Source organism: Medicago truncatula, chromosome 4 (genome assembly GCF_003473485.1).
Source record: "Medicago truncatula cultivar Jemalong A17 chromosome 4, MtrunA17r5.0-ANR, whole genome shotgun sequence".
NCBI lineage: Eukaryota > Viridiplantae > Streptophyta > Magnoliopsida > Fabales > Fabaceae > Medicago > Medicago truncatula.
In genome coordinates, this window is record NC_053045.1 from 57,103,417 (window position 1) to 57,120,322 (window position 16,906).

The following is a 16,906-nucleotide window of genomic DNA, read 5'->3' on the forward strand; positions in this document are numbered from 1 at the left end:
TATTTATTTATTTTATCTTTAATATGTAGGGACTTTCTACATTGCAAATAATTTTAAGGTGCCGCTGGTACACAACTTATACAAAATCTGCATAGTTGAATTCACCAGTATAATATGACTTTAGAAAAATTGAAAAAGAAAATAGATTATCTAAATATAAGTTTTTCTTGATAAATGTAAATCCAAACAGGCATTTGCACACTTAGGGCAATACAACAATGTTTTTTTGTTGGTCTTAGCCTCGAGCTGGTCTTTATTTTGTGATTCTTAGCAACAAATATAAATAAATGATGTTGAAATCCTTAAGAATCTAATGACTTATGTCCCCTTTGTCGTTTAAGATCATCAATCAATGCCATTAAATTTTTGTGGGACGAACCACCTTCTTGGACAGCTCGTTTGGCCTTTATTGCATATTCTTGTGCTCGCTTTCTGATTTCAACAGCTTCAATTCCACCATCCATCAACCTCCTCAGAGCCTTCTCTATAATGTCTCTGCCCACTATCTTCTTCTTCTTCATGAATCCAATGAAGCTCCACTCCTCCACACCAACCTCCACACCAATACCCCGCACCTGAGTTATCAACTTCTCGTTGTAGAATTGTTCGTCATGCACTGGCCACGTGATCATTGGAACCCCTGCACTAACGGCTTCCACGGTGGAGTTCCACCCGCAATGTGTCAAGAATGCACCGATAGCAGGGTGGCCTAAAATCACCACTTGTGGGGCCCACCCCCTTATGATCATCCCAATATTCCTCTCTTCAAATCCCTTTGGCATCCACTTTTCGTTCTCGTCATTGCTCTCATCCTCTTTCCCTTTCTTCTCGGGGACAACCCATATGAATTGGTGACCCGATGCTTCTATTGCGCTTGCAATCTCATACAATTGCTTATTAGTGAAATGGCAGAGGCTCCCGAAACATATGTAGAGCACTGAGTTGGGTTGCTTTGAATTTAGCCAACTTAAGCACTCATGCACGTCCACTACACTTGTTTGTCCCCTATCTGCTTTCTCTTGAGTGGTCCTACAAATGAGAGAAGATGGTCCCAAATGCCAAGCTCGATGACCTATTGTTTTCTCATAATGCTCGATGTACTCTTCTCCATCAAGCTCAGTGAAGTTGTTGACGATGAGCCCATAGCTTTTGAGCTCCGTTTCCAATAGTGGCTCCATAAATTTGGTCAACGCCTTGGGTGGCATTGCATTCAATGTGATACAATGAGGAAGACCTTGAATGATAGAGGATTCAAAGTCGCGTGCCTTAAGGGATTCCATGGCACATATGGCAAAGAGTGAGAAACCGTTGAAGGCGAGTCTGGGAATGTGAAGTCTGTTTGCCAACTCATCCACCCACAAGAACATAAAGTCAGCTACGATGCAGTCAGGCGAGTCTTGCTCCACAAAGTGGTTGATTGGTGATCGGAGCAACATGGTGGCATGGTGTATCTTGCACGAGTTGTCGACATTGTTGACAAAGGCAAGGTTTTCAACACCGAGCGGCAAGCCTACTTGGTGGGAAGGAAATGGAACAGTATGAAGGCGGAGGTGGTTGTGAGAAGGGATGGATTTGAGAATGATTTGGGCATTAGAGGGAGTGGTAATGATGGTAACATGGTGACCGCATGAGGCAAAGAGTGTAGCAATGTCGCATAGAGGGGTCATGTGGCCAGGTGCAGGGTATGGAATGAAATGAAATTTCAATGGACGTTCTTCTAAATTTAGAGCACCCATTGTGGTGGCATAGACAATCTGAGTTCAGATTGCAGGTATTTATAGTTGGAAAAACAAGCTTAATTACTACACTTCGATGTGAAATCCAAAAAAACCATTTACATTGTTTAATTGCAAATTGTTGTGGCGTAGTTCTTGTTTTACTCTTGCCGTCCTCTCATGTAGATGTCCTTCCCTCTTGGCCAACATTCTTACATTCCCCTTTCGGCTTCTTTCCAATGCCAATGATTTAATTCGGTTATGTATTACAGTATCTAACACAAACACCAGGTCAAAGGACATGTGATGGTTACGTTGGGGCCTCAGCCACACTTTGTCTTGATATACTGAACTTGTTCTTGGGATGCTTAGATGTGGAAATTTTAAATGTTTAAATATATTTTTGAAGTTTATATTGTTGACGATATATAAATTAGCCGTCATGTTTAAATTTGATTTAAGTAAAATCATTGGAACTAACTCCTTGCGTTCTTCTATAAAACAAGTAGAAAGCATACAAATATGCCCTATATTCCATTACATTGTTGACGAGGAAAATTGTATGTTAGCTCTTACTGGATGCAAGTATGGATATGATGAGTTTTATTTATTTATTTATTTATGTTTCTGGTATAATATGAGTATTGTGTTTGCGTGGCTTTGTTAATTTTGCTTGGTTGGACGTTCTGTAAACCGTTTATTCAATAAATCAAGTCATCACTATCCAGCCCTCTCTTACCTGTAGGAGAGTGTTAATTGTATATCATAAGCTTGCATATATAACATAACTATATATATGAGCTAGCAAAGAAGGGGCTAACAAGTATTTGTCCATTCCTTCAAAAAAAGTATTTGTCCATTAAAATCTGTCAAAAAAAAAAAGAGACTATTTGCCCATTAAATACTCTAACAAAAAGTATTGTCCATTAAACAATCATATTCCATTATCTTCTTCAACTTTATCAACGATGCTTGCATTCCATCATATAGACGCAAATGTACGGCTCATGAAAAAAGAATATTACGGCATGTACTAAGATTAAAATTCATATCCAGAGCTTCTTTTTTTTTTTTGGTGTCTAGAGTTTAACTTCTTTATTTCATGTATCTTAATCCAAAAAGTAATTTCAAAGACATATGAATTTTTCTAGTAACACCCGAAAAACATCCGTTACACTCAAATTTAATAAAAAAATTAATTATAATACCACAATTACTCTTTGATTTTTTTTCTAATTGCCCCACATTAATTTCATGTTGCACCCTAAATTGATAAAAAAAATACCCCTACTTCCTTTGCAAAATTGCACTCATTATCATTTTTAATTTTTAATTTTTTTAGATAGACAAAAATCTCAAAACATGTGAACTTAATTTACCCACACCTACGTAAATTAAATGCACGTACATTTAAAACAAAACAAAACAAAAGTAATATCAAATCGTAAACTGAACATGGATATGATTATGTATGTTCAATATCACCAAATCATCAAATCAGTTGATGTAAACAAAGCAAATATAAACAATACACATCAAATAGGGATGCTAGAACATAACAAAAAAAAAATATTCATAAAGGAAGAGCCATGGCAAATACAATTTAATTGAAATTCAATTCCATATGTAAATTGAATTGAAATTTAATTCACTTACAATAAAAATCTCAATTCGACGTGAATTGAGTTCACTTAGGTGTTAATTTGTTGAGAAGTTCTATCATCAAACGTTCAAACACATTCTCTTGGTCACATTCTCTTTAGTTGGGCCAGAATAGGGCTGGAAATGAGTCGAGTCGAACCGAATCTGCCTGAACTCGGCTCGATTCGATAAGAATTGGTTCGGCTCGAAACTCGGCTCGAGTTCGACACGAACTATTTTTTCAGCTCGAGTTCGGCTCGTTTAAAATTCACGAACAATTTGGTTCGGCTCGTTAGGTTCAGTTCGGTTGCTCAACTCGTTCAAAAATAAAAAAAAATTATAGATCTTTGATATTATATATATATATATATATATATATATATATATATATATATATATATATCTAAAATTAAATATTGAATTAAAATAAAAGTTCCCACAAACATGCATATAATAGACATAAATTATATAAAGTTAAAGGTTGCATAAATACGAAGAAAAATATTTGATACAAGTAACAAAGACAAAAAATCCAACAAAATTCAATTAGCTGTGAACAAAATTCAATTCCCTTCAAGACAAAATTGTATTCGGCCACATTTGCCACATTTGAATTAAAAAAAATTAAAAACTAACTCAAATTGATTTATATATATAATCGATAATCGAGCTATCTCATGAACCGAACGAGTCGAACTATATGTAGCTCAAGTTCAGCTCATTTAATTAACGAATTTAATTTTCAGCTCATGTCCAGCTCATTAGGTTCATGAACGAAGTTCAACGAATTAAATATCGAGTCGAATGTCGAATTATAATCGAGTTGGTTCGGTTCATTGCCAGCCCTAAAACAAATCCATGTTTAGAACCATTAACTCGGCTGTCGGTTCTTTGTAACAACTAAGACTCTATCTAAATCCAAGAAATTAGCTTATTGTTTATAACAAATAGCTTATAAGTTTGTCCGATAAAAATAACTTTGTTTGGTAACGTTCTTTTCACCATGAACTTATAGTTTATTTTATTAACTTATAACTTATTTTTTCAGACACTTTTTCAAGTAGCGTTTAACCTTATAGCTTATAACTTATCATCTTTTATTCCATATTTACCGTTATTAATAGAACCCAAATAGTGTAAATTATTGTGGCAGAGAGAAGTTAAAATGATAACCAAGGGTGATGCATTTTCATCATTGCAAGAATAAAAAGAATAGGTAGTTAATTTGGTCCATAAACTATCACTATTTCATCAATTTAATCCTTAAACTATTATGAAAAACAACCAATTTTACATATTGAGAGACTAAATAGTTGAACGAGAAATAATTTAGGGATGTTCAGTTAATTTTAATAGTTTATGAAGTAAGTTTTTTAGAATGTTAGTTTAGGGATCAAATTGGTTGTTTATGAAAAGAAAGAAAAAAAAAGATTTTGTAAGAAATATAATATCACTTTTTTTTTTCACACAAAAATATTAACCTTAATTTATAAGTTCTAGCTCAACTGATAAAATGTCGTGACCGGGGTTTAAACCCCAGTATTTTCACACTTTTGTTTGTGAGTTTATAATGGCTTGCTATTTCTCAATCTACCAAAAAAAAAAATATATTAACCTTAATTATTAAAATTAAATAATGTATGAAAAAAATAATTGAACTGGTAAATAACAATGAACGGGAGGAGGTTGAAGTGCCATAGTTGCTTTCTTCCGTTGGTTCGTAGCTAGCTAACAGCAATGTCCAGTGGTTGCAGCGTGAGAGCAATCTGGATTCTCAACAACATCGACGCCGTTGTTTTCTCCAGGTAACCACCTTCTACTAACACTCTCTCCCAATTAGATCCAAAATTGTTATTATTATTATTAATCTTAATTACTATCATTACTACAGGAGATTCCCGGTAGTAGAAAAGCGTTGGCGAACTTCTTGCAACGCCAACAATGACACCACCGATCAAATCTTCTCCTCTTTACCCTCTGACTCTGAACTAGCTGATGCTTTTCTCAACAGAAGACTTAAGGAAGGATCTGCGCGTGGATTTGGTATACGAAAAAGCAATTCATCTCTTGGATCAGATTCATGGGTGGATGATCCAATTACTCGTCATATAATAGGTCTTTACATTAACAAAGAACGCCACGATGATAAGAATCTTTTATGGCCTTTAATCCTGCACATTAAGGGTCATTACAGTCTACTTGTTCTGGCAATGGTTGAACCTAAACATGTAAAGGCTTATGAAAGGTTATGTAAAACACCTGACTGCGGTAGTTCTATTGGTCTCGATGATAGTTTGTCTTCGCTATTGCTTGATCTTCCTGCAATAACAGGGTATGCTAAGTTACTTTACCTGCAAATGGTTCTAACATTTAGGAATTATAGTTTTAGATTGATTGCTTGGCGATTTTCAAAATACGTGTGAGAACATTACAACATTTGCTAAGAATGCTTATAGAATGAGGTTTTGTCAGATTGTATTGGCATTAGTCAAGGTAATTGGGACCTAACCTATCTTACATTACATCTTATAATTGTTTATTCTTAACTTCTTAAAATTAGGGTTGCGCATAACTCATCCTTACAAAACTGGGCTTGTAAGGCGAGGATTGCACTCACTTATAAACTCATGTTCATGCCTTATCTCATCTAATGTGGGACTCTTAACACACCCTTCACGCCTAGGATTGGACATCCGGAGCGTGTGACCCGAGTGACCCGATAGCGGTGACCTGACCTGATAGCAGGTACCCCAAGTCCCCAACAGATCTTGGATAGGCTTTGACACCATATTAAGACGTTATTTGGAATATAAAAAATGCCACTGGCATTCTTCATAACTAAATAGAATTTTGGCAGTAAGTGGGAATAGGGCCCTTGCCACTTGCATAAAGAAACATCTTAAAGAAAATATAAGATCTTTTGTTGGTTTCCATCTAACATCTTAAACTTTAAGATGGTTGGTTCTAGATAGGTAGATTACTTTTAAAATAGGAGCTCTTGCGCTTTTAGGGTTTTCCTGTTGTGTATGCAGACTCATTTCCCTTTAAGTTTAGGGTAGAGGGTGAGATCATGACTTCCATTTTCCTATTTTATGACTGTGCTTGTTGAATTGTTTGGCAAAATAGAAATCCCCTAACCCTATGCCCTTCTTACAATTATAATGTACTCAAAGAGCACCTTCAGTGTGGTTTATGTGTACTAAAGAGAGTTTGTTTGCAGGCTGATGTTAGTGGAATTTTGCTTCATCGTATGTACTTTTTATGCAAGTTTTGCTTCTCATTTCACAGGGCATTTATGATTGCACATACCATTGGTGACATAATTACCGGTGACACAGTTGAACCTGAAGTGATCATGGCTGCAGCTCCCTCTGTTGGTGGACTGTTTGATTCATTAACTGGCAGTATAGGCATGTCTTCCCGGGCCAAACCTGTATCTCCACAAGTTGCTTCTTCCTCTCCTTTGGGAACAATTGGACAAGGATCTGTCACAGCCGATACTCCAAAAATGGGGTCTAGGCCTTTAGACAAAGATGCGCTCAGAACATTTATCAGTAGCTCAATGCCCTTTGGTTGGTACCTTTTATTATGGTATTCCTCGTCTCATATTTTTGTTTTTATTTTACAAGTTATGCTGGAAATTTCCTATTGCTTGCAAATTTAATCTATCAATGTATATTTATATACAGGCACACCCTTGGACCTTAATTATTCCAATATTTTTACCATCAAGACGAATGGCTTTTCCGCTTCAGATTTGGCACCAACAGACCAGAAGCAACCAGCTTGGAAACCATATCTATACAAAGGAAAGCAGAGAATGATTTTTACGACTCATGAGATTGTTCATGCGGCTCTGTATGATAGAGATGAGATTCCGGATATTATATCAGTTTCAGGTCAAATAAATTGTAGAGCTGATCTGGAAGGGTTGCCAGATGTATCATTTCCCTTATCAGGATTGAACATAGCAAAACTTGAGGTTTCTTCATACCATCCTTGTGCTCAAGTTTCAGACCAAGGTCCAGATAAGCAGGGGGTTGTGTTTTCTCCACCGTTAGGTAATTTTGTGTTGATGCGTTATCAGGCAACTTGTGCCCTTGGACCTCCTGTAAAAGGATTCTATCAGTTGTCAATGGTTTCTGAAGATAAAGGTGCATTTCTATTCAAGTTGCGTCTGATGGAAGGATATAAGTCTCCTTTGACAATGGAGTTCTGTACTGTGACTATGCCCTTTCCTAGGAGGAGGATTGTATCCTTGGACGGTACTCCTTCCATGGGAACAGTTTCAACTTCAGAGCACTCTGTTGAATGGAAAATTGTGACAAGTGGACGGGGGCTGACTGGAAAGAGTATTGAAGTGACATTTCCAGGGACAATCAAGTTTGCACCATGGAAAAACCAAACGTTGTCTTCCTCTAGGTCATTCGTTGGAACAATTGTTGAAGATGATAGTGATAATGAGGCAGAAAATGCTAGCAACATGGTTAACGAAGAACATCTGATGGAGAAAATGAACAAGGATCTTCCTCCAGTTGATCTAGAGGAGCCATTTTGCTGGCAAGCATACAATTATGCTAAAGTACATTCCTCCCCATTTTTATATTCTCTTTTAGTATTTTATAAAGTTTGCATTTCTTTGTTAATGGAAATCCCTTTGATTATCTCCTTTACATTTTACTAGTTTATACATTCCTCCCCATTTTTATATTCTCTTTTAGTATTTTATAAAGTTTGCATTTCTTTGTTAATGGAAATCCCTTTGATTATCTCCTTTACATTTTACTAGTTTATGATGTTGATAATTTAATTATGTCTTATTACTTTGTATTGTTAGTGTTGAAATTTTAGGGCTTGGATGGACAAGAGACAAAAAAATAATATACTTCACTAATAGGACTGTGAATAACTGTGTTGCTGAGATGATAAAAAACATTGGCCTAATACTACTGTTCTTAATAATATGTAGACCAGATACCATGCACCTTATACAAGTGGACGCTCAATTGGACCCCTAATATAACTAGACTCCTAAGTTCCCGACACCCAGAATCTTAGCATTGTTATCGTGTTCACTTTTAAACAAAATTTAGAATTTCTCCAAAATGTTTCTATCTGCTGAATTTGTCAATCTTAATTGTTCAAGTTTATAATTTCTCATTCGTGATCTGATTACCATTTGAATTTTAGGCATTTAAGAATTTGTTTACATATCTTATATCCCAAGGAAGATAATTTACTCATTTTCTTGTATTATTATTTAATCTGTCAAAATATTACTCCTTGGTGCTTAGAGTTGTAGCAGTTATCTTTCCGAGTGTAGTAATTACATGTCTTTAATGCACCTTAAAGTTCCAATTCTGTGACAAAAGTTTTCTTATATAGATACATATACTTATATTATTGCAGGTATCATTCAAGATTGTTGGGGCATCAATATCTGGAATTTCGATTGATCCTAAATCTGTGAGTCTCTTTCGCTTTTGGTTGACACTCTTATTTTAGATAAGGATTTAAGATCCATAGAATTTAAGTATCACAAATTGACAATTATATGCTATTTGAGTGCAACAGATAATCAACTTATGTTTCCATGTCTTTTATTGTTCCATATCATAGCCATTTCTTGTAGTGTATTTGTCCCACAATTTGTCTTTGTTATTCTGTCTGATAATTTGTGTATTTTGCAGGTGAGCATCTATCCTGCTGTAAAAGCTCCTGTGGAGTTTTCAACTCAGGTATTTGTTTGTTTTTGTGTATGATCAATGATTAATATTTTAAGCAAACTTCTGCTCTCTCCAGTGAATATTTATTCATTATCTCCAACTATTTCTTGCCCATAACCAGGTTACTTCTGGAGACTATATTTTATGGAATACTCTTGGTAAGTGCCCACATGTTGCCACAGTGTAAAAATTGAAATGCCCGCTGAGAGGCATATGAATCTTAATGGCGGGGCACCATTAGATGTCTCATAAAAACTCTGAAAGGATGTTTTTTTATTCTTTGCCAAGTAATGTGAACACAGCCAATTGAATCTGGTGTTTGAGTGGTTTGATCAGAAAGTAACAAATTTTCTTTTATTTTCAATATATCAAATTGGCTATTTATTTATTAAAATGGTGTGACACAAGTATAAATATTTGTGTCTCTTGACAATTTGGTAGGAGATTTGATATCTGGTTGGTATACACAAATAAATGTTGGTACAGGTGAATTCCTTGACTGGATCTCTATTACCTCGAGGAAAATCCCTCTCTTAAAATAAACATTGGCCAGATTCACTAGCTAGAATTTTTCATCACTTGAGCCACTAGAGAGAATCCATTAAGCAGGTGAGCTATTTGGTGATAAATAATCAATCGGAGTGCATCTTCAATTTTCCACTTCCTTGTATTGATTTTTATTTTATATTTTTATGGAAAGAGAGTGTGTGGAAGTTGTTTATTTCAAAGAGTATATTGATTCAAACTAACTGTCAGTAGGTGTTCATCCTTCAAAAAAGAAACTGTCAGTAGTTGTTCTAAGACACAAGGACGATTATTGGCATTTATATCTTACTTTAAAACTAGAAGATGAGCTCATTCTGATCTCACTCGCTAATCTATTTATGGCACCACTAAAAATTCTCAAGTAAAGTTGGTATTGCATCAAAATCATGGTTATGTCACAATTTCTTGAATTTTTTAAGCGAAAAGATATTTGTATTCTTATCATTTGTTCCGAAGAGTGAGAATTAGATGAAGGACAAGAAATAAACTCCTCAATATTGTTTCCATAAGCCATTTTGGACCAAAAAAAACATTTTTAACTATTATATCATTTTCTTTTGATTAAAACGTAACCAACTTCTAAATTTGTTGAGAATTTTCCTCCCATGCAATCTCAAAAGCTCCCCAAAATTCTAATTTCATCTCTTCAAATCACAAAATTGTGACGGGATTTGTCCGGATTGTACAATTTGGATATATTTTAAAATAAAATAAAAAACTCGACTTTTTGCACGTCCGAATTGTAAAATTATGGCTATAAAGATTGTTAAAAAAAAAAAAAAAAAAACTCGACTTTTTGCATGTATAATAGTTTACATGTCATTATTTCATAGCACTGATTTTCTAATTAAATGTTGAATTTCTCATAATCGTCACAATTTCAAAATTTGGATGAGAATAAAATTGGAAGAAAAAAATAATAATAATAAAAATAAAAGGAAATTGAGGGGCTTTTGAGAAATTTGTACTTGAGTTTTCCATCTTACTAAAGGATATGAGGAATGTGCAGAAAAGAAAGTTATTTATTTTTTCTTTGAATTTTCCACTTGGTTATTGTTCTGAGTGTGGAGAGAATTTGGTTGAGATTGAGGAATCCACTTTTTCTGCTCGATAAATTCATGGATGCGATTTAAATTTTCATATCAACATCATAAAAAAATCTATATTTACAGCTATATTATTTAGTGCATTTCTTTATTTATTTTATCATTTCATTACGTGTATTTTAATTTTTTTTTCTACCTTTCTTTTTGCATTCTTAAACAATACAATACACACTTGTTAACATTTTACAAATTTTTGTTTCTTTACTCTGTCTTGTCTCCCTAACAAATTTTGTCTTTTTGTGGATATCAGGAAGAAGAGATTAAGAGAATCCAAGTACACAAATAATGCATAACATTTCAATTGACGCTATATACTACTTGTTCTACACGTTATCTTTATCTGAAAATAAAATATATAATAACAGAGACTGTACAAAACAATATGGTTGGTTGGAGGGTGACTCAACCGATAAGATAAGCTTAGTATTATAAAAGAAAGGACTGAAACAGAAAGAGGAATCTAAACTACGCCACAGTGCTTCTCATCTTCTCCTCTTCATCTGAAATCAAAATCAAGACTGCGTTGCCTTCCCCTTTACAGTAGCTAATTTCAAATGGAAACAGAACACTGCTCTTTTCATTTCTAAAATAGGCATTGCCATTCAAATTCCATTGATTCATTCAGCAACGCCTATTTTAGAATGAAAACAACATTTCACTGTTTCCATTTCAAACTATTGTTAAGGAAGTTAATGCTGACGAATTCTTTATTTTCATTTTAGCTGATGAGGATCTTTTTCTAACCATTAATTCATTCTGGTCTCCGTATGTAATCAGCAATTTTTCTTTCAATTTCATATGTTACTTTTCACAACCCTCTACATTTTTTGGATATAAACTGTGCACTAGCATTATTATAGACTAATGTTCATACTACTCATTTTACAAGTTTTAAATTAGACTAATGTTCATACTTCTGTCCTACTCTATTCTTGGCACTTTTGTTTTAATTTGTTTGCTATGGTGAGTTGCGTGTTTTATATGATGTGACTCATGACCCATGAATAGTTAATTCCTCATATTGTTCAACTTTTTTGTCCTAGAGTCACTCATTTTTGTAAATCTAGCATTTATTTTTACGGTTTGTTATTTCTTTTTTGGTGTTAACCCTCCGGTTCTCTGGTACTCTAGAGTTCGGTTGTGAGGTTGGAATAACCAAGAATTGTTCCACCCATGAATCGAACTTAGGTTCTTTCGAATGATTCGTTCTTTGGTAGAGCTCATTAACCACGTGAAGTAAGTATATTTGTATCATTGTATGATTTGTTTTTTTCTGGTGGGTTTTACGTTTCTTTAACTCGTTAAAGCTTGTTTTTGAAAATTGTTTTGGTATTACTTGCAAAGTGATTGGAGAGCAATGCTGTGAAGTGAGAAGAAACAACCATATACCTATGTCTGATGTGAGGTGTCTGAGCTCAAGATGTTTAGTTTGTTTTTCAGAAATAGTATCTTTTTTTGCCTGAAAAGAAATGGAATCATTTCCTACAATTACTTTATATATGAAAAGAAAATTCATTAAGCTGCATTCTGTAATTAAGTGGATGCTTTCTCTTTAAGATTCTCAAATTTGAATTTGTTTATGCTATGTTTGAATGAGTTGGAAGAAGGGAAACAAAGGCTAAAAGAGATTTAGGCCTCTTCTTTGAAGATTTTTAAAGAAAGAAATAGAAGGTAAAGTGTTCCCCGAGCCTTGTCACTTGCTTAAAACATAGTTAAGGTTTGAGTTATACATGTTTTTTGTATTCAAATTCTGTTTTTAGTCACTATCAAATTAAATGATTATGCGTCTGGTTAAGAGCTAGCTATGCCTATGTGTCATGTCCTGGTCAATGTAAATAATAAAAATTTGGAAACTTTTTACAACATTCAGCAATGTACCCAGAAAAGTGCGCTGAGGTTGAGTCTCTGGGAGGACTTTGAAGACATTTGATGAATCTGTTTCTGCTGCAAATTGCAATACTGAGAAAGAGAATATCCTTAGCGAATTCCTAACCTTTGAGCGTTGCCATGCATTCAGCTATGTCAGATTCCAGGAGCAGTGGCCTATTCCAACAAGCCACAGCAACTACAACTGCCTCTGCATCTCGAACCACGGAAGCTAGTCCCCATCTGTCTTCGTCATCAAGACCTGCGGCATCAGCATTGAGTTTAAAAGAGCCACTGACAGGTGCAGACCAGTGAACATTGCAATTTGGCACAGGTATTGATGCGAAACTGATCTTATGTAGCACATCAGCTGCATTATCAAAACTCCAAACTGATCTAATTGCATTGTGATGGAAGGTCATGGCATCGGGAGCATCCTTTCCTTCAAAACATTTCTGACTACTCGCCCTCCAAACCTCATAGAAAATGGCAAAGACCCATTGAATCACCTAAATTTCTTCATTCATAATTACCTGCTCAATCCAGTTCCTGAAAGAGCCAATCCAGCTCTGTTTTCAGCAAAGATGACACCAAGAGTTAAATCAAGTCATACCAATTTCACCCATTCAGAGTCTTTAAAAAGATGATCCAAGGTTTCATTGTGTTGATCACACAAACAGCATAATGGAGAGTAATTAACACCTTAAACAGGGAACTGCGAACCAAGAACCAATTGTACAATATGCACCACATAATGTTCACATGTCTCGAAACGGTTCTTATCTTCCAAAGCTTAGACCAAACATTACTCTCTTGCAGGCTGACAGATTGATTTGAACTCAAAGCTGCATTTCTTTGCTTGGGGAATCTGTAGGCAGACTTCAAGGAGAATTCACCGTCTTTTGTTGGTTCTCCACGTGAAAACTGTGCTTTTGATCATTAAAAAGGTATGGGAATTTGAACAATTTGGCGCACTTCACATGGAAGGACAATATTGTTAATCAAATGTTAATTAGTTCCGCCACTAAATTAACATCACAGTTTGGAGGTTTGGGGGTCCAAATCCCATTGTTGAAACAGTAGCCAATTATCCTCCCAAATCCGAATTTCTCGTCCATCACCAACTCCATAAAACTGCGTATCTATAATCTCCAATCTAGATTTTAGGATGCTTCCCCAAGTATATATAACTTGTATTATATCCATGATTTGCTTGCAGAAAGTGGCCCCTAGGAAAATACCTTCCTCTTAAGCAATTAGAAAGTAGACTGTCCTAATTCTATAAGATACACGCCACCCTTGTTTTGTCAAATACACGAATGATATGCTTTTTTGTCACTTGATATGATTTATTCTGCAGTAGTGCAGGGGATGCTGTGCTGGTCTTGCAGAGGTTTCCCAACCTTAATTTACTGTGTTTCATATGACTCTAAATGTAAAGATGAAGTGTATTTTAACCAATGGAACTGCTATGGAACGACCTCATTTATGGAGTTTGCTTTACATTGGAATAAGATTAATGTCAAGGAAAAGTTATATGTAAATTGGTTTGTATCTTGAGCAGTTATTGTATTAGAAAAGATAGTTAATGTGATTTATGTCATTATATTTTTCACTTTATCATGTATTATTCCTTTCTAATAACTATTACCCTAGAGAAATAGAACCATAGAGGGAGTAGCATGCGCACTGCTTGACTTTATTTGATTGAACTAGGAAACTAGTTTTTTTTTTCTTGACCAAAACTAGGAAACTAGTTGTGAACTGAAGTTGTGCACTAAAATGCAGAAAGACAAAGCATGCTTATTTTGTGCAGATAAGATCTGAATTAGAACCTAACAATGTTCGGCAAGCAACAATCATGGACGTCATGATCATAATATCCTTTTGTTAAAAAAATTGAGTCACATAAAAATGTAGAAATGTCATTATATTTATTTACAATGCCAAAATTGGGTACAATTTTGTGAAAAGCTGAAGCTTGTATATTGTTATGCTTTTACAATCACTGAACAAAGAAAGGGACAAAATAAAAGAATTTATAACTTCAATATTGTTAGAGGTGGAAATCAGTCCGGACATGCTTTGTAAAGTCTAAGCATGTGTTATTTTAAAAATTATAGGTCGGAGATTGATCTATTACTTGTCATAGATAAATTTTGAAGTCTAGTATGCTTTTTTGAAGATCTGGTAAAATCCATGGCGTCATTCTTAAAATTGCATCTAAGGAATTCTCCTCTTGCTGCCTCCTGAACTATTGACTATTGTTCTTTGCAATCACACTTCACATTCTATCAAACAAGGGATCAAACATTCAACAATGTTCTTTTTTCAACTATTTGGTACAAGGAAGTTCTCTGAAAGTCAACATTTTTGCCTTACGCCTATTGTGTAACCAACTTCCAACTTGCGACAACTTAATCGGAGAAGGATTCTTCAACCGGACACATCTCTATGTTTAGGCGGTTGTAGGTTGGAAGAGAATATTGATCATCTCTTTTTGCATGACGATTTTTATGGTCAAATTTGGTATGCTATTTATACTTGGCTCATATTGGCTTCAGTCAAGCCAGCGACCGTTCATGAACACATTATTCAATTTCGATTGTTGGGCGGCTTCTCAAATATCTTTTCCTCTTCCTTCTACTTGATTTGGCTCTCTTGTATTTAGATTATCTAGCGTGACAGGAACTCTAGAGTCTTCCAACAAAAGGGAAATACTATTAGTTAACTTTTAGACAATTAAAAAACAATCATTCTGGTGGTTGAAGGCCAATCATCCTAATTTTGCTTTTCATTACCATACATGGTGACTTAACCCTCTTTTGTGCTTGGAAGCTGTTACTTAGCTTCTTTTTATTTCAATCTCTTTTTGTGTTTCTAGACGAGACTTATGTGGCTTTAGTGCTGTTTTTTTGGATTATTGATGTAACTCATGCTTGTTTTTTTCTTGGTTCTTTTTAGACACTACTCCTTATACTTGCCAAACTAAATGTTCTGATTTTTAATTTCATTTTAGCTTCTTCAAAAATAATAATAATAAGTATGTTACAATTTGACCAAGCTGCAATTACTTCCATATCTCAATTCAAGGGCAGTTTCACCGCCCGACGACTCCGGGCGGTCAACCGGGTTCGATCGATAATTTTTGCACATTAAACCCAACTCAAAAGTCCATTAACACACTTACAAAAAGAAAAATTTGGGCAATCTGAAAATTCTCATACGCAAATAGGTCTCGGAATTTTATTTAGCACACTATTGACGGGTTCATCTCTCTTATTTTAACGGGTTAATTGTTCAAATTGATCCTGTAATATACATTATGTCTGAAAAATGACCCTGTAAAATACAAAACATATATTCTAGCATTGTAACTTGAATTTCTTTTTATTTTTGACCACCCTATAATATACGTCTGGTCTAAAAATGAGACCTACAGGTTGAATTTTTTCACTATTTTTTTTCATACATGTATAGCACGTTAAAATATAGCTTTACACAAAAAATTAAATTTCTTCGACCAGGGATAAATTAATTATGATTTTTTATTCCCTCATAATTATGAATTTCTTAAACAATTTATGATTAATTTGTATCTCGTTTAAAAACTAAAAAATTTCACTGTGAAGGTTCTTATCATGTTCTAGTCATGCCTACAAAATTAGGGAATTAAATTTGACTTGTGGGTATACGCTTACGCGGAACAAAATTTCAATTTGGCACGTTTTGGTTGAAAAATCAAAATAAATTTAAACGACTTCAAAATGCTATGAAACTTTACAGATCATTTTTATGTATTTTTATAGATGTCTCTGCAAATAATGAGCTCAAAATTCGATTTATAGGTCGAGATTTCCGTTGTTTTGTTTTTTTGAGCTTTAGACACTTTAAAAATTCATAATTAATTTGTTGTTTGTCGAAATTTTAACGTTCTTAACTCGCCTCTATGAAATCATTAAAAAATTCAATCTCTCGGTTGCTTTTTTAGACTTCGCATATATTACAGAGTTATAAATAATAAAAATCTCGAATTACATGGTCAGAATACATGTTATTTAATTACAGGGTCAATTTCAATTAATAACTCTATTTTAAATTGTACTTTTATTGACAAAATGATAAAGAGTTTTTCTAATTACACCCTATTTAATCCTCGTTGCACCCTAAAATGATAAAATTACCCTTCCATAAAATTTAATTTTCAAAAAGCATCTTTTTTTCTTGGTTACACCCTAAAATCCCTCTTCAGTTTAAGTAGGTCATGTAAACTTAGTTTCAGTAGGTCATGTAAACTGAGTTTAAG

The 16,906-nt window shown here is 34.4% G+C and overlaps 2 protein-coding genes and 1 long non-coding RNA gene across 7 annotated transcripts; 2 read left to right on the forward strand and 1 right to left on the reverse strand.

Annotated features, from left to right (window-relative positions):
- Positions 1-302: 302 nt before the first annotated feature.
- LOC25494056 (scopoletin glucosyltransferase) lies at positions 303-1,914 on the reverse strand. Its single transcript, XM_013602771.3, has one exon. It carries the CDS (start codon positions 1,734-1,736, stop codon positions 303-305), a length of 1,434 nt encoding a protein of 477 aa, XP_013458225.1. The 5' UTR covers positions 1,737-1,914.
- A 3,095-nt stretch (positions 1,915-5,009) lies between these two features.
- Positions 5,010-9,831, forward strand: LOC25494057 (AP-5 complex subunit mu). Its single transcript, XM_013602772.3, has 7 exons — positions 5,010-5,161; positions 5,248-5,688; positions 6,645-6,928; positions 7,046-7,938; positions 8,766-8,822; positions 9,047-9,094; positions 9,204-9,831. The coding sequence occupies exons 1-7, from the start codon at positions 5,094-5,096 to the stop codon at positions 9,267-9,269; spliced, it is 1,857 nt and encodes a 618-aa protein (XP_013458226.1). The 5' UTR covers positions 5,010-5,093; the 3' UTR covers positions 9,270-9,831.
- Positions 9,832-11,795: 1,964 nt separating this feature from the next.
- LOC120580307 (uncharacterized) lies at positions 11,796-14,220 on the forward strand. 5 transcript variants are annotated; one of them, XR_005646021.1, is made up of 4 exons: positions 11,796-12,405; positions 12,605-12,934; positions 13,018-13,547; positions 13,961-14,212. It is a non-coding gene; the product is annotated as an uncharacterized lncRNA (long non-coding RNA). The 5 variants fall into 5 exon arrangements; XR_005646022.1 differs by having other exon boundaries at positions 11,798-12,405; positions 12,752-12,934; XR_005646023.1 differs by having other exon boundaries at positions 11,796-12,934; positions 13,964-14,220.
- The last annotated feature ends 2,686 nt before the right edge of the window (positions 14,221-16,906 follow it).

Bases quoted from the DNA above. Each gene is read 5' to 3' on its own strand.
- LOC25494057 (XM_013602772.3), top strand. From the start codon at position 5,094: ATGTCCAGTGGTTGCAGCGTGAGAGCAATCTGGATTCTCAACAACATC. The intron at 6,929-7,045 runs GTTGGTACCTTT...ATTTATATACAG, and splicing joins CAGTAGCTCAATGCCCTTTG to GCACACCCTTGGACCTTAAT. The intron at 9,095-9,203 runs GTATTTGTTTGT...GCCCATAACCAG, and splicing joins CTGTGGAGTTTTCAACTCAG to GTTACTTCTGGAGACTATAT.
- LOC25494056 (XM_013602771.3), bottom strand. From the start codon at position 1,736: ATGGGTGCTCTAAATTTAGAAGAACGTCCATTGAAATTTCATTTCATT.